The sequence below is a fragment of the Brachyhypopomus gauderio genome, chromosome 5 (genome assembly GCF_052324685.1).
Source record: "Brachyhypopomus gauderio isolate BG-103 chromosome 5, BGAUD_0.2, whole genome shotgun sequence".
Lineage (NCBI taxonomy): Eukaryota > Metazoa > Chordata > Actinopteri > Gymnotiformes > Hypopomidae > Brachyhypopomus > Brachyhypopomus gauderio.
In genome coordinates this window covers 3,760,543-3,783,565 of record NC_135215.1, presented here as the reverse complement: position 1 = coordinate 3,783,565, position 23,023 = coordinate 3,760,543, and the positions used below count along the sequence as shown (strand labels likewise).

Genomic DNA, 23,023 nt, shown 5'->3' with positions numbered 1-23,023 from the left:
ACACACACACACATATGCGCGCACACATGCATGCACAGATGTCTGCAAGATAGCAGAGGGGTAGCGGCAATGGTGGCACATGAATGCAGTGTGTTATGCCCCTCTTATTTCTCTCCCCGTGTATTCTCTTCCTGCGTCTCTTTCTCATTCAGTCTTTTTTCTGTCTCGTTTTCTCTCTGGCTTGCCCTTCCCCCCCGCCTCCTTTCATTCACACACTCTTCAGGTCAGTGTGTTAGGTGGCTTGGCCGCCAGCCAGAGGCTGTTAGTGAAGTAAGGACTCTGAGATTTCCCCTGCAGTCTGGAATGGGAAAAATAAACCACACTGCTCGGCTCCTGCCTCTCCTCCTCTTACTCGCTATGGTGGTGGAGCGTTGCACATCGTCCTATCCTAACACTCCGCACGGGCACGCGGTGCCAGTGGACGGTCCGGTTACACCTCCCGGAGACTGCTGTCTCGAGTCCGCAGTCGGAAAGCTGCCTAGCACAGATTTGAGTCGAGGTGGCTCTGGTGTTTGGTGCTATGTTATCTGTGGTTGCATGCCGAGTGTTTAGATATGGCCTGCAAGCTCCCCCCCCCCCCCCCCCCCCCCCCCCCAGCGGTGCGCAGATCTGTCACAGATATGAGAACCGCTGGTGGCCGCTGTCGTGGACATCTCCTAGACGGCGCAGCTTGAGGTTTATTAGGCGGGGCTATCTGGTTTCCGCCCCTCGAGGGCCCCACGCCCTAATCTCAAGCTGCAGGGGCTTCCTGCTGCTGTACGTCCATGTCAGAGACATGCACACTGCAGCTGCTCCTGCCAGGACTGAGCGCTGAGCCGGACAACGTCCAGCCCGGGGCTTGTCTTTCTCTTCCAGATCATCCTTGCCAGCTCTACCAAACGTATGTGTGTGTGTTTCCTATTCTTGACCATATTGCATCTTTCTGCATGTGGTTTTGAGTGTGTGCTACAGGAGGAGAAATAGTGTGTGTGTGTGTGCACGCACGAGAGGAGTGAGTGGGTAAGTGACTGGTGTTCACATCTGGCTGCCCTATGCTTTAGGTTGGGGGCTTAAATAAGGGGCCAGGAGTTGCGTGTTCAAGTTCCTGAATAGGGAAATCTGGGCTTTGTCAAGTTTTTAGCTTTGTTGTTGTTTTTCCTGTTGGAAAACCACAAGTCTCGTACTGGAAATCTCTGGCGCTTCGTGTCCGTTTGCTTCTGCTTTGCTTTCTTCTCTCTTTACTGGAGGTTCAGAGAGTCTTAAAAATTAAGGGTCTTGGGGGTTCTCCTGGAAACATTCTGAAAATGTCCCTAGGGCTAAGGTTTCTCTGGTACCACCAAGTCAAATACAGCCGTGGCTAGGTTGAGTTCCCAAACGTTCTTGTCTGTGGTCTGAACCTCTCTGTTGCCCAAACTTGTTACTGTGTGTTGTAATGAATCTGGGTGTCTTGAGATGGGTGTGGTTAAGGATCCTAAATGTCTCTCTGCAGGCTGCGATTTGCACACATCTGGAGTGCAAGCGGAGACATGCGCCTTCCACCAAAGTGCTCCAGAAACACGGCCGGTCGGGGAGCGTGGAGCACGGCCCTCGAGCTTCTTGCCTTCAGTGTCTTGCAGCTTTCTTTCCACGGCACCGACACTTCAGCCTTCGGCCGCCCCTTGATAGCGGTCAGCCTGGGACTCGCTCACAGACATTCCACACAAAAGCCGGAAACACGGGGAGGCCAAGGGACGTGCACAAAATTGACATGGCGCTGTAGATTAATAGTTAACCTCTTCCATCACGCTGTGTACATTAGCAGCGACCCTCATGTGTGGCCCGTCTTCCTTCACGCGGTCCCTTCCTGCGAACGGCCCTTTTAATTCTCTCCACGTTTAGATCGGGTGCGGTCAGCACTCGGCGTGGTGTTCTTATTTCCCAGAATGCCCATCCGTCATGGCCCCCGTCCGCCCTCCCGCTCCTCCTTGGCGGTCATCGCTCAGAGCACCACCGAGGTGTTTAGAGAACAAACATCTACTTTCCTCTTAACTCATTGGGGCGGATTTTCTTCATTGAGTGATGATGGTTTCATTATCTACTGAAGCATCATCTTTTGACTTTAAGCAGTGATGTGGATAATGATTTTAAAATTAAGCTGGTTCAGTTTATCTGCTATGAAAACACTGTGTGTTTTCTGTAGTTTGCCCATCCACAAACGGGTTCACTCATTCAGAACAGAGGCTACTTAAATGTGTGCGCTAAAACGCGCTCAAATCCGAACTGGTCCCAGTACGATGCTCGGGTAAATCCGTGCCAGTGGTATGACGGGAGAATGAATTCCTAGGAAAACAGGATGCGTGTCTGCGCCAGCCCTAGTGGTGTGATCTTATCTCGGATCTTTTCAGGTACTAGAAACTCCTATGACTTCTAAAAATGAAGAGATTCTATGCAAACAAGCTCCTTGCAGGAATTGGCTCCCTTCTCTGGGCTGGTTGGTTGGAGAACAGAAATGACCACCATGGTCTACGTGCTTCGTGTTGTGATGTAGCATTGTGTGTGTGTGTGTGTGTGTGTGTGTGTGTGTGTGTGTGTGTGTGTGTGTGTGCACTCCTGCAGAAGCATTTGCCCCGTGCTTGTTTGAACAGACTTCTGTTATTTGTGTTCTAGAGGTTGAGCTCTTTAAAATAGAGACTGGAATATTTGCGTACAGCTATTTGTCGACACTGTCGCCTGACTGTCGTACTTCACTTTGATGCATCTGTGAGTGCATTTCCTGATTGCGTGTTCAACAGAAACCCGCTTGTTCGATAACCGTTGGAACTGCCACCGTAGTGAAGTAGTGTGTGTAAATCGGTATGAGTAGTTAATCATAGCAGCATTTTACTATCATGGATAGTTATTCATTTCCATATTTTGAATTCGCCAGGAGATGTAGCGTTTTAAACTGTGATGGGGATTTTTTATTTCTGAATTTCTCTGCTGGGGAGAAAATGTTCTTGTAGCGTGCGGTGCACATTCGGGCCGTCATTGGAACAAGCCCTGTGCAAGCCTGTAATGAACTGGATAGCATGCCTGAATGAGCCATAATTCAGCAGTGTAGATCAGTAATGATTATATTTCTTGCTTTGGTGGAGTGGCTGAGTGGCTAGTGCCATGGGCTCTCCGGTGATTGCTTGGTGCGAGCTGTTTCGAGTCCACTACACAGATGGGCAGAGAGTCCTGTCGGTCAAAGACATGACCTCATTAGACTAGGGTGAGTGGACAATGTCCATAGTGGTTCCGGCTATGTCAAATTCATTGGCTCACTTTAGACGCGTCTTTCTGCAGCATTGAACAATATAGAACGTTACCGTCCAAAGATTTTTCCATGGGCTGATACTGTTCTGAAGACTTGGAAAAATGTTTTGAGCATGTCGTCAGTTAAACGTACCCTAGCCAAAACGGCCGACGCCCATGTTTTCATGGAGGGAGACCCTCAGAACTCTCCTGTTCCACCTTTCTGCTGTTCATGAAGCAGACTTGGCTAGTTCCTCTTCTCTACATTCCACTGTGGAGATCCATCGAGGAGAATTTCACCCCATACTGGCCCTCCACCTTAAGCTCGGCGTTTGACAGAAGACAGCATGGCAGGCCCAACAGCCAGTGTAAAGAAGTGCATTCCAGAAGAAGCAGCACACACTCCTCTGAGGCACCGTGGCTCTCTGCCTCCAGCTCTGCTCCCTTTTAGCCATGTGACGTTCAGATCTCCGGTGCGTTAGAGGGCTTTCCCCATCACATCAGAATCCAACAGGGGCAGAGGGCTGTAGGTCGGAACCTCCAGCGAGAGACTTTTAGGCACAGATGACGTTCTTCGTTCATCAAAGAAAATGGGTTCGGGTTCTTTGTCGAATGTTGGACTTCTGACGCTTGCGTGACGGGCCTGCTCATCTGCATTGTTTGAAAGCTCTGTGGGAGAACGGCTCCGGAGAGACTGAGCTATTTTAGATTCACACGTTTCACAGAAGAGTGTGGGCACCGCACAAATGAGACGCCTCTCTGGATGCTACAGGGATTAATGCTGGTGTAACCCAGATCCTCAACGTATCTCTACCTTTTCTGAAGTCAAAAGAGTTCAAAGCCACTTAAAAGTGTTAGGATGAGCTTCACCATGATGAAAGCACGTTCACCTCGTCATTCTACTCGCAGAAAAGATACACGCACAAACTCCTTACACATAAGAATGATGCAGACAAACCTGAATCCTGCAGGAAACCCACATGGCTAACCACCCTCCGCTGGAACCGTTTGGCCGTGTCATGCCATGCTGTTGTAGAGTGTGCAGGCGAGCTGGTATCACTACCACTGGAGAGTAGCCCATCTGCTTTTGTGCTGTCGATGAGGTCAAGGCAGCGAGTTCCTGTGGAAAGTGAAATCTAGCTGCCAGCTCGCCCCGGGACCGTCGCACGTTTGTTGTGAGGGGGCGTGCGGGTTGCCGTGGGTGCGGGTGCACGCTCACGGTGATCCCCGGGGAACCTTAACGGCTTAAGAACGAAACCCCCATTTGTCACGGCCCGTGTTTCAGAAAGCGCACCATAGACCGTTTGGAACTGCACGGCACCTCCAGTACGTTGTTTAAAGGTTGCATTATATGGTGTCGAGTCTCTCACTGGTGTGCGTTACAGCAGTCAGGCTGGAGGAAATGACATTCAGTGCAGTGGTGTTCAAGTTCTTTTCTTTCACCTGCTCTGGTGAATTATTCCCACTTCAGAGGTGTGCTTTTTTGACATCTTCTCACATTTGTAATTGCAGCATGAGGGATTGATATGTAATGACCGTACCTAGCCAATAAGACTGCCGTGATACTGATATTGATGGTAGTCCCTGTATTGTAAGGGGTGTTGAGTGGTGATCCGTGATTGATGGTCATTATCTGGATCTGAATCCATAACCTGGCTTTTTAGCAGCTTTGCATGAAATGTCATTCATGCCTGTTTTTCTGTCTGTTGTCCTTATAACCCCATAATGTTTATGTAGTGCAATTGAACAAGATCTAATTGAAAAAATGGTTTTGTCTACAAAATTCTGCATTATTTTCCTGTAGGTGAAATACTCATTTTTTTTTTTTTTTTTTTTACTTTTAAAGCCCTGCCCCAGCATGAATCGATGATAAATACGCCAATATGTCCGGGTAGTTCATTACCTGCATATCGTAAATGAATTTATCCCAAGAGTGCCTCGTTTTGGCAACCACAAACACTTGGGCAAGGACACTGGGGCCTGTTATAATATCTTGAGATTTTCCAAGACCACCACCACTTCTGGCTAGTTTGCAGACATTAAATTGGCATGATGTGCCTTGCTTGAAAGTGGTCATGGGTATAGCTGAGCGTCTTGTAATATCTCATTCTAATATGCAGTAACGATTGGAGAACGTCCTGCTAAGGCAGTTTGCGTGATCTGACTGGTTCGTGTTGGGAGTTGTGGGAGGTGTTCTCTGTGGAGCCCTAGAGCACTAAAGTCTGATGATCTCTATGGACATGACGAATGGCTGTGGGGTTATATGAGTGTTGGCAATCGACAGTGAGCCAGTGGGTAGAACTCACCATGAGAGCTCTCACACAATGAGTATAGTTCACACAATGGGTAGAGTGGCACGTTTCTGCCCCCAAAGCCCTTCAGACAGACCATGCGTTTGAACACTGTCAGTACTGCAGACCTTTGACCCCGCCCTTTCTCACTATTGTCATGCTTGCAGTACAGAGGGGTTGATTAACCATGCGCTGGGTGCAGCTCCACTGTGGCTGTGCTGTTTGTCACGAGCGAGCTGGTCTAAGCAGCAGCTACCAGTGGATCTTCATGTTGCCGTCACGAGAATGGAGAGGAAAACCAGCGTCTAATCCAGGACGTGGTGGTGGTGGTGGTGGTGAGGGCAGAGGGCAGGAGTGACTTTTACAGATTTGTGCTCTCCACATTCCAGTTAGAGGCCTGAGATCATGGGCCTGGGCTGTCCAGAGAGGCTTTGTTTCCTGAGGTCCAGTTTGATTTAAGCTCCAAATGATTCAAGGAATAAATGCTCCCAGTGGAGCTGCATCAAGATAAGACCTATTGCCTTGTGGTAGTTGGGACTGGAAGAGTGATGAGTTAGATTGAAGCGGTTTGTAGAGCTACTGTAAGAACACCTCCCCTTTCCCTGTGATGTCACTTCCTTTTCTCCTCTCTTCGTCAGTTTTGTCATAATGGCCTCTTGATTTAATTTCTTTTCTCCTTTTTCTCCATCTTTTTTTTTTTTCTTCTTCTAAACGCTGTTGTTTTTGTTGCCTGGTGACCGTGACACACACTCCCCCTTCATTGCTGCTCCACCTGGCCCGAGATGGTGTCGTTGTTGCCTGGTGACCGTGACACACACTCCCCCTTCATTGCTGCTCCACCTGGCCCGAGATGGTGTCGTTGTTGCCGTCGGTCTTCCCGAGCCCTCATTAAAGGGGTGTTTTGTGAATCTCAAACACTGTCGTGAGAGGGTTAATGACTCCGGAAGAGACTGGGGGGGGGGGGGGGGTGGTGGTTGTCTTTAAGACCATGTGGGACTTGGCCCCTATCAGCTTCCTAGCAGCGGGGTCCGCTCTCATCTCCCTTTGCCTAAAGCTCGTCTCCTGGTGGGCATCCGCTTGTCTAATTGCTGCCTGGGCTCCAGCGAGGGCCGCTACGGCGGTGGGTGCCTGGTGGGGGAGGGGGGCACCGCATCAGGGATGATGATAAAAGTGTAATGGGCTCAGCTGTATGCCGGCCCAAGAGTGCCAGGGACCGGGCATTATTGATCAGGGACCGGGACTGAAGGCGGGGCTTTGGCCTGAAGGTGTTTAGGTTGAAGGTGGAGCTTTGGGCCAAAGGGGCGGGTTGGTTTGTTAGGGTTTTCTGAAGCATACAAGTCCATAAATGCTGCTTGTCCTGCTTTTTTCCGTCCATCCATCTCAGAATGTGTGGACACGTTAGCCTCCCATGGAACTGCCTTGCTGTGCTACTCGACGTCTGCTCCTCCCAGTTTAGTAACCAATTACACACTGTGGCCTACAGCAGTTGATAAATCAGTGACATGGTAAAAAATATTGCAGCCTGCCTCAGACTCTGTGCCCTCAGCTCCTACTTTTCTGCTGGCCATTTACTGTCCATCATGATTTACCCTGCGCTGTATTTATTATTAACATGCTTCACCCCTCTGTGTGGTTTTAGCTTTGGAACCTGGTGGCCTATTTCATTTAATGTACATATTTTTCAGTGGTTATGATGAGTATTTCTATAAGCTTGCAGGAAATGCTCATTCCCAGAAACTTCAAAAGCATGAATGGCCAAATCCCTGCAGGGTCATCAGGGTTTGAGCAGCACACTCTTCTCGCCTGTGTGTGTGTGAGTGTGTGTGTGTAACATGCTCGCGCTGCCAGCCAGTCCAAGCTGGGCTGAAATGAACTGGTCCAAGAGGTGGAATACTGGGAGACCCGAATTTGGGAATGCCGGCATGGCGTTTGTCTTGAGACGTCTTGTGTCTCGGTCTGGCCGCATCCTTGCTGACGTAAAGCGGCTATGTGGCGTGTACAGGGATGTCTCTGTGCCTCTCACATGAACTTCCATCCCTGCCTGCCTGGTGTTGCACAACACCGAATGGATCTTGTGATCCTGGCATGGCTGTAATTCCCCTTTGTGACAGACAGGGTCATGTGAGCCGCACAACAGGCCTCTCAGAATTCCTCTGCCCAGTAACCAAGTGCCATTTATGAGGTGGTACGCACACTGACAGTAGGTCAACGTGCTGCTTGTGGCATAGCATGTTAGTCAGCTGAGGTTAGGATCCTGTAGACCGAAACTTATCTGCCTCCTTTATTTGCATTTCCTCTCTCTCTCTCTCTCCCCTCCTCTCTCATTCTCCTCTCCTCTCTCACCCCCCCCCCCCTCCTCTCTGTCTCTTTCTCTCTCTCTCCCCTCTCTCACTCTCCCCTCTCTCTCTCCTCTCTCTCTCTCTCTCTCTCTCTCTCTCTCTCTCACTCTCCCCTCTCTCTCTCTCACTCTCCCCTCTCTCTCTCTCTCCCTCCCCCCTCCGGTGCCCGTTGGTGCTGTACAGGTGCCAGGCTCCGGCCCGCGTGCTGCTCTATCTGATGTAAGGTTCTTCAGAACCAGCCTGTGCCCGGAGCTCAGTGGACTGTAGCCAGGCAGGATGCTTGTGTGAGACTGCACAGGTCATCAGCACTTTGTGCCTCACTTTGCAATCCTGTATCACGGGGCGGCTTCTAGGAGCTGTGCCTACTTTACCACGTCACCCTTATCACAGTTGGAGTTGTACAGAGTTTACAGCTTTACAGTTGCACCGTGTGCTTCAAACATTAACAGTGAGATTTTTCTACAGTAAGAACACATTAAGTGCTGTAGGCACACAGAGCCCCTTGATTGGTTACAGTCTGACCTGCAGTAAACATCACTGATAAAGCTTTCTTAGAGGCAGTAAAGTTAAGGTAGTACTTACTGGCCTGATATTAATTGGCCTTTCTTGTGTATTTCATCGTAGTGGTTGGCTGTTACAGCTCCTATAAGGAGCTGAGCTGCACAATATAGTAGTGTAACCACTCCACGAACAATGTGGGATGAAATAAAACACGTGTGTGTATACGTAGAAGGATATAAAAATTATAACGGTTATAAAACAGATATCTAAACCATATTTTATATATATGATTTAAATGTTTTCTATTATACCTGGTTCCTCCTATAGATACACACATTCACACGTGTGTGTGTGTGTGTGTGTGTGTGTGTGGATGAGTAGGAGGTATGTCTTCTATTATAAAGTTCCTTCCTTCTCTCTGTCTTCCTCCCCCCCCCCCCTCTCTGTGTGTGTGTGAGAGATTTCTAATATACATATCATGCTGGTTGATTGGGGCATCAGACCGCATATCGTGTGATGGTGTCATATAAATGTGGCACAGCTGCTTTGACTGCAGTTGTTTGGTCCTTATGCCCTGAGTGAGTGTGTTGCATGCTGAGAGCCCGCACCTTATCTGGCCTTGTATCTCCTGATGGTGCGCTCTCGTTCAGTCCCTTGCTGATTTACCTAATGATCGCCTTGGATTTTGCTGGCATCATATGAAGATTAGTGTGAGTCACAATATTCATGACCTTCCCTTTGTCTCTGTCTGGATACAAGCACTCTCAAGGGTCTTCATCATCATGAGCCTTAATCTACGCCGTATTATAGCTCTGAACGTCGTGCACGTCTGAGACACTTGGCGTCCCTCGAGTCCTTTGACCTACATAATTTTATCCTTAAGTGATGCCTTGGGACATGTAAGTGGTGTAGCTTCATGGCCTTGTAGCCATTTTGTGCATGAGCCATTTTCTCACATGCACGCATGTGAGCGAACTGGTGCACGCGTGTGCGTCTGTTTCCACGTGTGTGTGTGTCTGTGTAGAATGTTTGCCCCCGGGGCCTTAAACTATAGCATTAAAGGTTAAGTCAGCTCTCATCTGATGTCACACTTTCCCTTGGACCTCGACCTCCCCCACGGCTTCCTGTAGAGGAACGAGGGACTGCTATCTGAACTACGTCTGAACTTTCCCCGCTGCTAACGGCGTGCCCCCCGTATTAATATACAAATGAGGCCTAAAAGAAGCAAAAGGCTTAATCTGGTGGATGGATAAATTCAGTTGTTATTATTGGCCAAAAATCCAGCATCAAACTGATGTTGTCTTTTTTGACAATACTATATTGTGCACTTCTAGGTTTCTATTGTTTTCTTTAGTAAGAGTTATATAGGTGCACCATTAGTGCCCTGTGTATGTGAGCGTGGGTGTTTAGGTGAGTGTGTCATGTTACTTTTCACACTCTGGAAGAGCCATGAGTGTGTGAGCACAATGCATCACTGTGTTTTATCACCCAACCGTCAAACCTTGAAACATAATTTATATAAATGTCTTTATGTAATCTTTCAGATTAAAGACCCTTTGAGGGCTTTGCAGGAGCAGGGCCATGGAATGGGCATCACCTCTGACCTTCACAGTTTGGTATCGTGTAGCTCTTCTCAGATAAAGGCGCTGGACTGCTGTGGGTTAACTGCTGGAGGAAGACGTTGTGAGGAGTGTTTGTTCCCTCCATCCCGCTCACGCTGGACTGTGCTAACGAGCGTTTCACTCCGGAGTGAACTGGGTCCAGAGAACACTAGGTGTTGATGAGTTCCCATGGACTAGAACCACTTTAAGCCGCTTGGTCTACCATTACACACGGGCTCGGATAACAGTGCGGCGTAACAGTGCGGCGTAACAGTGCGGCGTAACAGTGCGGCGTACAAATGGCAGTGCAAGGAAATCACGGGGCCAAACGCCAATTCCTAGATGCTGGACCCCAGTGGATGCCTGAGAAGTGGCAGATAGAAGTTCCCTGATTGAACTCGGTGCTCTGTGTGACTGTGACTACGTGCTTAAGACAGCTTGAGTCAGGAGGAGGGCAGGGCTGTCGTGGGTATGCATCTCACCGTGCTTTATGTGCCCACGCATACACGCAAAACGTGTTGGTCCACTCCCTCGCTTCTCGTATCTGTGGGGGTGGGGATGTACGTGTGTGTGTACGTGTGTGTGTGTACGTGTGTGTGTGTGTACGTGTGTGTGTGTACGTGTGTGTGTGTACGTGTGTGTGTGTACGTGTGTGTGTGTGCGTGTGTGTGTGTACGTGTGTGTGTGCGTGTGTGTGCGTGCGTGTGTGTGCGTGCGTGCGTGTGTGTGCGTGCGTGTGTGTGCGTGCGTGTGTGCGTGTGTGTGTGTGCGTGTGTGTGTGTGTGTGTGTGTGTGTGTGGAGCTGTTTCTCTTTGCTGAGTGTTATTATTGGCAGAGCTCGGTGCCTCTGACTTTTACAGCCAGAAGAGTTGTTGGTGGGAGGGGCCACGCACCACTTCCTCTACTGGTGCACCATCACTCATACCATAGCACATCGCCGATCCTCGTGCACAACGCCACACGCTAGGCCTGTCTGTGAGCAGGCGTTCTCACGGCTTGTGGTATACTGCATGCGTGGTGATAAGGAAGCATTTTTCCTCATTACACAGACTCATATTATCCTTAGCATGTGGAACTCTTCAGAATTTAGCTTGAGGGCATTTTGCACTTGTTGCCACTCATTACCCATCTACCCACGCTGCCTGACCTTTCCCCTAACCCCCATGCCGTCTTCCCCCACCCCACCTGCCCTCCGACCTGTTGCACCTTTCATTTTGTGGTGGTGGTGGAGGGTGTCTTTTTGTGTTTACTTTTAATGCGCCTTTTAAATGTCAACTTCCTACGCTGTCACATTCCTCGAGCAGCTCTCGATCTCCTTCCACAGTGAACACCATCTCCGAGTTACAGGTCGTGACCTCGTTCAATGCCTCGGGCGACTGCGGATGATGTCACGGTCACATTCGTTGTCCTGAAGTGCTCCATCCGTCTGTCTGGATATGAGCTCACGTTTCCTCAGTCTTCTCACTGACTCATTCAGTCATCGCTGACCTCAAATCCTTTAACTGAAAATGATCCCCATTCTTTGCTCATTTTGATCATACTCTTTGTTTGCTTATACTGGATTCACATTAGTGTGTGTGCAGTGTGTGTGTGTCATTTTTCCTAACTCGGTTCCTCTTCCCACTCCCTCCCTCACTTCCTGTTGCCATTGTAAGCGGAAACAGGCGAATTAGACGACTGCAGACGATTTGTTCTTTGGTGGGGAGCCATTTAAGCTCCTCTTAAGAGGGAGTGGAGTCAGACGTCCCTAATGGCTGGTGTTGCATTAGATTTGGGTGGCGCGTCTCTTTAATCAGCCGGCTCCGTGCAGCGTGATGATGCTTGCTGGAGGCCGGTACTGTCTGATAGGAGCCCCGGTCCGCGCCGATCTCCTCTCGTGTAGAACGCGGGCTGGATCGCACCGGTGACCAGCAACGGGGGCTGGTGTTTTTTGGATTTATTTATTTATGATGTAGAACGGCACGTCAGCGGCAGAACCAGTTTGGGCAGAAAACAAGATGTGAGGAGAGACCGAGAATAAGAAAGAAGGATAAAATTGTGTGTATATGTATGTGTGTGTGTGTGGGGGGGGGTTGTCTGGTGTTTATACTCTAGGTTATACTCTACCACATCTATCATAGCAGTGTTTGTCTTACTTAAATGGTAAGAACCATCTGGCTTATAACACCAGAAGTTCACACTTTTATTTGTGTGAGATCTTGACCTTTGGAAGGTGCTGTGAAGTTGCCCCATATTAAAGCTTTCGCTAACGGGCTCTTGTGGTAATAGAGGAAGTCAAGAACTTGCTGAATGGTGCCAGAAACATCACACGTCAGCTCTAGATATGAGAAGATGGGTTAACACCTCAACAGGAAGGGAATGAACCTCACACCTATCTGAGGCTAGGCAGCATTCACTGTGGCACCATCAAGTGCGTTTGGGCTTTATGGGCGTTTGCTGCTGTGTTTTTATGATTAGCTTTCTGGCCTGATCTTTAAGCTCTAGAAACACACCGAACTGAACTTGTACAGGTTTTCTACCCTACCTTTACCCAGGTGTCTGGTGACTGTGGCCAACCTGTTAGGCTAACTGTTTACTTGGCTTCCATCGATTACAAAATGTTGCAAAAAAAAAGTTCAGCTCCAGAATCTTGATGCTTGTGCTCCTGAGTGGGGGAACAGCCTGGCGTGTTGTCAGGACATCACTTCCAACTCTCATGATGCCACTCGCAGTGATCGTGCCAGCCAATCGTGTGCATACGTCAGGACATTTATTCAGAACTGGACCGTTGGCATTCGCTTTCGTACGGGTTCAGACTTGTGACATATTGGGCATACTTACCGGGGTCTAGCTACCCGCTTGGGCTATGCCACACCTGGGCAAAAAAAAAAAATTTAATCCGAAACCTTTTCAGATGTGGTTATTCATTAGTTTTTGTGTGAAAACTTGTAGAAAACTGAAACTCCTCATTTCACAGGTTTATAGTCTCACAGTCTGTTTTTTCTTTTGTTGTTTTTTTTAGGTGAGTAACGGGCACACTGCATGATGCGTGAGTACAAGTTGGTGGTCCTCGGCTCTGGAGGCGTCGGCAAGTCCGCTCTGGTAAGTGATCCGCTCCCTTCTCACCTCACTCGACCCGTTCCAATCGACTCTCGATCCTCCGCGGAGGTGCTGTCCTGCGGTCGAACGCGCCGGCGCGGACGCGTGTCGTGTCTCGTCCCGCCAGTCGAGGCTCGGGCCCCGTCTCCCCCGGGGACGCCGCGTCCAACGCCGTCTCAAGAGCCGGGCGGAGCTGTGAGAACACTTGTCTGTTTTGCGCCTCTCGATCTCATCTCGGCAGGCCGGTGACTCTTCGAGTGGTTTCATCTGACCCCCTCCGCTGTGGTGGGGCGTGGGAGGAAGACGTGAGTGTATCTGGTATCGTGTAAAGGATGGCCATTAACGAGGCCGTCCTTTAGCCAAGCTTCTCTGAGTGCTGAAGGCATTTAATACCCGATGAGAATGTGGTGTTCCTTATATCGATCTGTAGTGCTGAAGTTTGTACATTTTCTGAAAGAAGTGATCAGAGTTGGTGGCTGAAACCAAGCAGACAAGAGCAGTGCCCTAATAAGTGTTCACTTTCCCCTATGCGCCCTTTAACCTGGTTACCCCCTCTTAGCATCGTTAGCACAGCGTTCCCTCTCCCAGCACTCTACCCTACTTATCTCCATCACGCTGATCCCCAATAGCTGACCCACTGGAGAAGTGCCAGAATGGCCCGCCCACTCACGTCAGGGCCCAACAGAGAGTTGTGTGTGTGTGTTCGCGCCCCCCCACTGTGTGTCTTTCTGCACCATGAGCAGGTCTGGAAAGCCTTGGACATGCAGGACTCCCACCTGCTGCCTGCTTTGTGAGGGCGGGTCCGTATAATCGTATCGCCTCGCTCCCCCGTAACACCGCGTCCTCTGTCTGCACGCAACGGAGGGCCCCGAATGCCTTCGGCGTGTAGGCCCGCGGTGACGATACAGCCCCAGCACGCAGGCCCCTAGTGGGTTGTTGTAACTCTGGTGGACAGATGCTGTGTGGTCAGATGTATATGATTTAAAGGAGAGGATGTCGGCCCTGCTTCCTGCTTAAGCTGCCCGAGAGCGTGCGGAGGGCTGTGGGAGTGGACTGTGGTCTCGGTGAGGGATGAGCCGGGCAAGCCGGGAGGGCCTGAGGTTTGGGACAGGCCGTCTGTCACCCTGCTCCCCACACTACTGAAACGCAAGCCTGTCTGGAGACGTAGAGGACTCCAGACGTCATCGGGGGGAGGGGCAACAGCTGGTTTGGTCAGAGTGTACGCGAGATGCCTCTTCCTCACTGACTCTTCCTCTTCAGCCTCCGTTCCCTAGCTTTCCTCTGGACTGCTGTGGAGGGCACAGCGCATTAAGTGAAGGTGTTATTAATAAAAGTCCTTAAACTGACTCGTATGCGAATTTCCGTTGCGCGTGCGTCTGCGCTGGGCGAGGTTGATCGCGTGTGGTTCTGACACGCTGTTCTCTCTGTCTCTGTTGGAGTCCCTCCAGAGTGGCTTTGCTTCATGGCTGGAGCGTTAACTGCAGGGTCTCCCGCAGAGAGCCGAATAGCATACTGAGAATGATCTCAACGTCAGCGCTGAGGAGCACACCCTTACACCAAACAGAGCACAGTGGAAGAGAATCCAGGCTCTGAAAGGTTGGGGGGGGGGTAAAGAGTAATGAGCCATTTCGGCAAATGTTCCAATGTTCATGTCGGTTCCTGTGATCACAGTCATAAATTAAATAGGTGCAGATGATTAAAATCATTGGTCTACATTTCCAAATTCACCTTTGAAGTTTCCAGTAGATACTGGAGTAAAATGTCTGATCGCGGGGATACGATTGGGAGAGAGCTGACGGCTGAAATATTAGACTTAAATATTAAACTCCATATTCATCAAGATGTATGAGGCTTGAATAACTAGGGGTGGGTGTGTGTGTGTGTGTGTGTGTGTGAGAGAGAGAGAGAGAGAGATTGGTTGCGGTTATCCACTTTCAAATGACTCTTCTGCGGTGAGAATGCTGCTCTTTGCGGTGAACTGCATGGAGCATCTTTATGAGTGCCTGTCTGGTTGTGTGTTGTTCTCATCCGAGCTGAATTCTGCTCCAGGAGGTTCTGTAGATCCTCCCCCGTGGCCTCAAGGTGATGTTTCAGCAGCTGCACAGGCCATTCCTGCTCCATTCTTACTTCTGAAACAGTCCTGGTGCTGGCTACCGTCTCTCCCATTCCTGAATAAGGTGTGGGTGTGTGCGTGCATGTGTGTGTGTGGGTATGTGTGTGTGTGTGTGTGTGTTCACAAACTGCGGAAGAGTCTTTGCTTTTTCAGACCTGCTCATGGAGATCAGAGCTCCGCACACACCCTACAGCCCAGCCGGTTCTGCTGAGTTACTTACAGTAAGGTGCAGGGCCAGATTTAGAGGCACTACCTGCTGGCACATTCAGCTGTCTCACACTACCTGTCTCACACTACCTGTCTCACAACACACTGTAGGAGCAGCTTGACCACTGAGCTAGAGGCACAGAGGGACTGGGCGTGTGGCTTAGAGCATGGGCAAATCATTCCAGACCTTTTTATGTACACACACACGTGTACACACACACACACACACACACACCCAGACAAAGACAGAAAGAGCAAGGCTCATCAATATCAAAGCCTTAAGGCATCCATCAGACCCTGCTGCATCAGCACACATTGGTTCTATGCAGCGACTCACTACCATTGACCTGTGTGTGTGTGTGTGTGTGTGTGTGTGTGTGTGTGTGTGTGTGTGTTTGTGTGTGTGTGTGTGTGTGTGTGTGTGTGTGTGTGTGTCTTTCTCTTAGACACACACACACACACACATGCATGCACACTATTCCTTAGGTCTGTTATGGCCCCAACTTTGAGCTGCAGGGCTAGTTAAGTGTCAGACAGAGATGGCTAGACCGTATGTGCCTCTTATAACCAAGCCAAGCTTGCAATCCAACACCCACAGCTAGGGACAACTCTCTACACCTCCTGTCCTGTGTGTGTGTAAGAGAGAGCATTGCGCTGTCCAGACTGAGCCCAGGTTTCAGCAGGATGCCCGTCTGAGTCTCAATAATAAACCTACTTTTACAGTGTCACTAAACATCTAGAAAGTGTTGACCCACTGACATGAAAACCTGGCCATGCAAACTCTGCTGGGAAGAACACATTTCTGGGAGACTAGGAACTAGAGTTGTGCTTCCAGTCGTAGCTGTGAATGTACACAACAATCCTGCCTGTTCCCTAGTGGAAGGTTGGACATGGGGACCCGTGTGCCCATTTTCTGGAGTTGCACACCTGTGGACTTGACGTGCACGTTCCCAAGAAGGTGCACAGGATTGAAGAGCCATCTAAGTCTCCCACTTGTCTAAGCTATAATTGGTTATTAACACGTGACTACACAGGGAATATTACTCCTGGATTATTTCCCCAGCTGTTCTTGATAGATGGACAGCTGTGATGATCCGTGTGTGTGTGTGTGTGTGTGTGTGTGAGACAGTGAGAGGCACTCACCACACTGTGTGTTGGTGAGAGATTTGATTACTCTTAAAGGTGCTAATGTGTGTGTCTATCTTTGATTCTTTTAATAATGAAATAACAATAATGCAATTACTTTTGTACAGTGCTTTTAAGGGTTGTGATGCACCAGATAATCCTTTTTTAATTGATTTGTCAACCAGCATTAACCTCACTAAACTTTTAATTTAGTGTTCTTTTACATGCCTCACTGATTTATTTACACTTTATTTCTTCTTTCTCACCATTCTTTCACATATCATTCCCACTAAAGCATCTTTAAAGATCTGTGTGTGTGTGTGTGTCTGTGTGTGTGTGTCTGTGTGTGTGTGTCTGTGTGTGTGTGTCTGTGTGTGTGTGTCTGTGTGTGTGTGTCTGTGTGTGTGTGTCTGTGTGTGTGTGTCTGTGTGTGTGTGTCTGTGTGTGTCTGTGTGTGTGTGTGTGTGTGTGTCTGTGTGTGTGTGTGTCTGTGTGTGTGTGTGTCTGTGTGTGTGTGTGTCTGTGTGTGTGTGTGTCTGTGTGTGTGTGTCTGTGTGTGTGTGTGTCTGTGTGTGTGTGTGTGTGTGTGTCTGTCTGTCTGTCTGTCTGTCTGTCTGTCTGTCTGTCTCTGTGTGTGTGTCTGTGTGTCTCTGTGTGTCTCTGTGTGTGTCTCTGTGTGTGTCTCTGTGTGTCTCTGTGTGTGTGTCTGTCTGTCTGTCTGTCTGTCTCTGTGTGTCTGTCTGTCTGTCTCTGTGTGTCTGTCTGTCTGTCTCTGTGTGTGTCTGTCTGTCTGTCTGTCTCTGTGTGTGTGTGTGTCTGTCTGTCTCTGTGTGTGTGTGTGTCTGTCTGTCTCTGTGTGTGTGTGTGTCTGTCTGTCTCTGTGTGTGTGTGTGTCTGTCTGTCTCTGTGTGTGTGTGTGTCTGTCTGTCTCTGTGTGTGTGTCTGTCTGTCTCTGTCTGTGTGTCTGTCTGTCTCTGTCTGTGTGTCTGTCTCTGTCTGTGTGTCTGTCTCTGTCTGTGTGTGTCTGTGTGTCTGTGTGTGAGATTAATCCAGCTCAGCTCATGGGGTTTGGGACCATCATGAGAATTGGAGAACATGTTCAAAGGTCTCCTACCCAATCTCCCTTCAGTCCTGATGTTTCTATGGCAACCCCAGAGTAGCCAAGCCTGCAGGGTCTTGTGCCCACAGGCCACTGATGACTACGATTAAGTTTTCCCTTTTACAGTGTTTGTCCACATCCATTCCCCCAGCTAGGGGGCAGATGTAGACTTTTGCATTGTCCTGTGTTACAGCTGTTCTATTTCAGAGTTACACAGGTGAACTGCTCCGCATTCTACAATTAGAAGTCCACATCAACACGTTTCGGCTGTATTTCTGTAACTTTGATCTTAATGTTCAACATGCCCTGAAAAATGTCCTGCAATAGTGTCACTTAATCATGGGTTTATTGGTCTTGTGGTTAATTGGTCTCGTGGTTAATTGGTCTCTTGGTTAATTGGTCTCTTGGTTAATTGGTCTCTTGGTTAATTGGTCTCGTGGTTAATTGGTCTCTTGGTTAATTGGACTTGGTCACATGTTGGTCATGGTTTCCTCCTTTCGGGAGGTTCTCACTGGCGAAGGAGAAGACCTTTTTCTCCCTCGCTGCCCACTGTCACTTCAGAGGTCCATCACGTAATCATCACACATGAGCAGAGCACAGAGCACGTAGCGTAGAGGCTTCAAAGTCTGCTGCTAGTGCCCTTCGTGTCTTACACCCTTCCTGTCTCACTCCACCAGGGCTTTAAGTCGTTTTTTTATGCTTCATGCAAATATTTCACTCGCTGAATATTTTCTGAATACAAAAGGAGCTTTTACACCCCCCCCCCCCCTTTGAAAAAATAAATAGAATTGCAACAGCATGTAAAACACTTTAGTAATAGAGGAAATTGTTTTGTTTGGAGTTCATGTTGATGCATTTACCAACCTTGTGTTGTATGGATGCGCAGTTTACCTTTAGATCTTTGAGTGCTAAGTGATTATCAAAAATGAATAGTGCCTTTGGATGCTTGTCACTCACACATATCAATGTCGGTTTTGAATATGTCTTAAATGTCTGTCTTTCCTACCCCCCCCCTCTCTCTCTCCCTTCTCTCTCCAGACTGTCCAGTTTGTTCAAGGGATTTTCGTGGAGAAGTATGATCCCACAATAGAAGACTCATACAGAAAGGCAAGTGTGGGTCGTCTCTACACATCTTGTGTTGAGTTTAATGGTTTAATGATGTACAGATGCCACAGTACAGTGCTGAGAGTTTATGGGGAACATAGACAACCAGGATATTGCAGTTTAACCTCCAGCAACCCGCAGCCATCAACTGCTTTTGATGTTGCTTTTAAGGGCCTTTGAATGGCTTCGTTTGTCACATGCCTGTCAGCCTCTGACTGTGCCAGACAATGTGTCTATAATATGAGGTTATGTGTGCGCATGCCTGGTAGTTTGACGGCCTGTAATCCACGCTGATTCAGTGATTTACCTGAGTGGGTGGGTAATGAGACAGGCCAGCGATGGAAGGAAGAACCGTGGTCACGCATAAATCTGCTACCTGCCGTGTTCTCTGCCTTTTCTTTATTAATGGCCACAGCGCGTCGGTCATGAGATGACAGCGGCAACAAAAAAATGATGCTTCTGTCAAACTGTAACAGGAAGTCCCATTTGGGTCACCACCCCTCTTCCTCTGTGCGCTCACGCTGGCGCCCCAGGGGCACTTCCTGTGGGCGAGGTTTCCTGATGTTGATGGCGAGTGGCTCGCTGCGTTGGACATGTGTAGTGTAGTACTGTCATTCATCTGGGGGAAGGGGACATGGGAAACCCCAGAGCAGAGACAGAAGTTTCCTACACGCCAGGGCTGATTTATACACACACACCACTCCTGGGCTTTTACAGCACGGCCCCATCCTACGTGGCTCTGGTGCGTACGGATCGATCCGTTCAGGGTTCAGATCACCCAGGGTGCGTCAAATGGAATCATCTAATACCTACCCACCCCTGCCACGCACGTGCACACCCACACACACACACACACACACACACACACACGGTTGCACACACACAACCCTTTTTTAAATGAGCAGTCTGCTTGCTAATGTGCGTGTTATGAGCCTGCAGGAACGTAAATGTAAGTGTTTGGGGTGGGAGATTCCAGCAGTCTGCATCATGGAGGAGAGAGAGCATTACACATTATACTAGTCTTCATGTGATACCATTACACATTATACTAGTCTTCATGTGATACCATTACACATTATACTAGTCTTCGTGTGATACCATTATACTAGTCTTCGTGTGATACCATTATACTAGTCTTCGTGTGATACCATTATACTAGTCTTCGTGTGATACCATTATACTAGTCTTCGTGTGATACCATTATACTAGTCTTCGTGTGATACCATTATACTAGTCTTCAGAATGTGGTCATTTATTTGTTCAGTTGGTCTCATGTAGTTTGTCTCTTTTGCAGCAAGTGGAGGTTGATGGACAACAGTGTATGTTGGAGATCCTGGACACTGCAGGAACGGTAAGAATCAGCAACTGAGTTCAAATTTGTCTAACCCTCTGTACGTTTAAGGTCAGTTCACCGAGCTTTACACGTGCTGCAAATAATTTTAATGCACTTCAAATAAAATAAAATGGTTGAAGTTTGCATTCTGGGATGCTGATGGCATTGTTCATCCATTCTTCTATAAAAGACCTGAACAACCCTAGGAGGTGCTTTCCCCATGGAATCCAAGCTCCTGTTAACACTGCCATGGTGTGCCTTTCATTGTGGCGCAGAAGGGCATCTGGAGTGAGCCTCACCCCTGAGGAGTGTAAGGCACGTCTGCAGCGTCTCCTTGCCCTGCCCTGTAGCCCCGGAGCCCTGCTAACAGATGGTGAATGCTGCCCTTGGTCTTTCTCCTCCAGAACGGCACCGCAGCCAGACACGGGAGAGCCAAGATGGCTGACAAAGCCTCTTGACGCCTCGCTCACTCGTGATTGGTTCCCTTTCATCCGCGTGCCCAGCCGAAAGCATGTTTAGGCCCCTCCCTCGCGTTCGTTTCAAATACGCAGAGACCACTCGAGTGCCTTGTGGTCCTGGACGCCCGTTGACCAGTTCTATTGTGGAACGATCTTCTAAAAGTGGAAAACCGTGATGCAAGAAGACAGTAAGCAGCTTCTGGTTTTCTCGCTGTTGTGTCTAGCTGGGGAACCATGGCACGAAAACCAACCCTACCCCTGTCCCCCTGAGCACACTAAGTCCGTGTGCCTCTCAGCCAATCAGCTCTTTGATGTTTGCCTTTCAGCGTGCACATGCACTTGCCCGTGCATCTGGTTTTTATGATGTTTGGTTTGCTTAACAAGCCACACACACGGCCCTCTGCAGGTGGACTCCTGTCCTATGGGCAGATAAGTAATTATATCTCATCATAGCCTTACAAGTGCGTTACCCTTGGTAACCACCTCCCACTCAACATGACGGGAATAGGCCACTGGATCAGTGGCCCAGTCTGTTGGGATTAGAACAACTGATTCCTCATGAGGCCTTACACTCGTTAACTTGCTGCTCGTTAACGCCTCCTTAATAAGTGGCTCCAATCAAGGCAGATGTGTGCTTATGTCAAGTAGCCCCTTGAAACGGTTCCAAGTGAAACTGTGGTTCTATAGACTTCTGATCTTTTCAGGTTCAGGGAGCTGATGAACACAGGTTCACAGGCATATCTCATAAATGTCATTTTAATATCTTTGAAGATAAACCTCCGCTGATGCCTTTTTTTCCTCATTCACGGTAATTATGCTGGGTAATGACAAACCTATAAACGATATTTGTGTCTGTCTTTTAATCTCCTCCCCTCCAACAGGAACAATTCACAGCCATGAGGGACCTGTACATGAAGAACGGCCAGGGCTTCGCACTAGTATACTCCATAACTGCACAGTCCACCTTCAACGACCTGCAGGACTTGCGAGAACAGATCCTGCGAGTTAAAGACACCGACGACGTGAGTGCCGCCCACACTCTCCTCCTTAACGCCGCGCCGTCCATCACCGCTCTGCCCGCCCTGTCCGTGTTGTACTTTGTAGGTACAGCTTTGATCTCGCAACATTATTTGGTAGCTGTAGTATCTCCTCTCTCTTGGCCATGAAAAGGCCACAGAGGCTGCACCCCCCCGCCCACCCACCCCTCCCATTTCAGCTCCAGCCTCATCAGGGCGGTGATCTTGAGGGGTCGTTTATTTAACCTGCTTCGTGCGTACATGCGTCTCCATATTTGTTTGTCTTTTTTCCGCTCCTTTTATCAACACAACCGGTGTGTGTGGTGATTGTGTAACAGTCCTATTGAGCTCCAGCCACATCAGGTTAAAGTCCAACTTGATTGTGTGTGGTATACAGAGGAAGTGTGTGTGTGTGTGTGTGTGTGTGTGTGTGTTGAAGTGTCAGGCATTGTTGAGACTGTTTGAAAGATGGGCGTTTCTGATGTACACTACACTAGTCTCCTGGGGTGCTGATGGGGTGAGAAAGCTCTCCTCACAGGCAGCTGTAAAGCTCTGGGTTTTCACTTCTCCGTACTACTAAACTGAACACTTGCTGGCCTCTCAGGGTGTTGGCTGAGACCTGCTGTGGTGTGCGGTATAAGCGTGTGCATTTCCTCTGAATATTTTGAGCTTCCTGTCGCATTTCAGCAGAGAGCGGCGCTCAGGGGGTTTCTGGTCACGTTCTAGAACCTCTCCTGCTTCCCAACAGCTGCTTCAGTGAGCAGTATATGAAACTGGGAACCAGAGAGTCATCAGAGTGCTCTGAACACCTCACCCCATCAGAAATACCCAACAGTGTGCACAATTACATTTTCAGTCATATGTATTAACACAGAAGTTCCCCTAACTTGGCTTTATTTCAGAAAAAAGATTACAAATTATCTCCTCTTGTAATTTAGCTACAAAAAATATATCCACAGCAGTGTGGACTCCTTGGCTCTTCTAGTGAGACACTCACGCTGGACTACAGATTAGATGATTGTCCTTCTCCTTGGCTCGGCGTGCCCTTCTACATATGAACCTGTGCTGACTCACTCATCAGGATTACACCCCCTCATCACTGCACTGGCGAATTAGCACCCGCCAGCGTGGCCGTGTGCTGTTATTAAGCACGGCATGACAACACGAGTCACAAAAATGCCAAATCTCCTGAGCTCCAGACGATGAAGAGAATGTACACTAAAGCGGCGCCGTTTTGAGTGAGATGCTCTAGTAGTTTTGATTTGAGGGATAACCATGCCACGCCTCTCGCTGTCTTCCCATAACAATGCCACGCCCCTTGCTGTCTCGTAGGTGCCGATGATCCTGGTGGGGAACAAGTGTGATCTGGAGGATGAGCGGGTGGTGGGGAAGGAGCAGGGCCAGAACCTGGCCCGCCAGTGGAACAGCTGTGCCTTCCTGGAGTCCTCCGCAAAGTCCAAGATTAACGTCAACGAGGTGAGCGTCCACCCACGTCACCGTCCAGCCCCGCCACCCCGTCTCTGT

At 49.0% G+C, this 23,023-nt stretch overlaps 1 protein-coding gene across 5 annotated transcripts in view; it reads left to right on the top strand.

The window, feature by feature from the left end:
* Positions 1–23,023, top strand: part of rap1b (RAP1B, member of RAS oncogene family) — a 37,592-nt gene that overhangs the window by 9,925 nt on the left and 4,644 nt on the right. For 3 of the 5 annotated variants that reach the window (XM_077004988.1, XM_077004989.1, XM_077004992.1), the window contains exons 2-6: positions 12,968–13,047; positions 18,627–18,695; positions 19,987–20,043; positions 21,365–21,505; positions 22,832–22,975. In XM_077004988.1, the coding sequence (XP_076861103.1) occupies positions 12,988–13,047; positions 18,627–18,695; positions 19,987–20,043; positions 21,365–21,505; positions 22,832–22,975 (471 nt within the window). In that variant the 5' untranslated portion in view covers positions 12,968–12,987. Of the gene's footprint in view, positions 1–735; positions 881–1,468; positions 1,647–12,967; positions 13,048–18,626; positions 18,696–19,986; positions 20,044–21,364; positions 21,506–22,831; positions 22,976–23,023 lie in introns of those variants that run through there. The other 2 variants (XM_077004993.1, XM_077004991.1) reach the window with 2 other exon arrangements.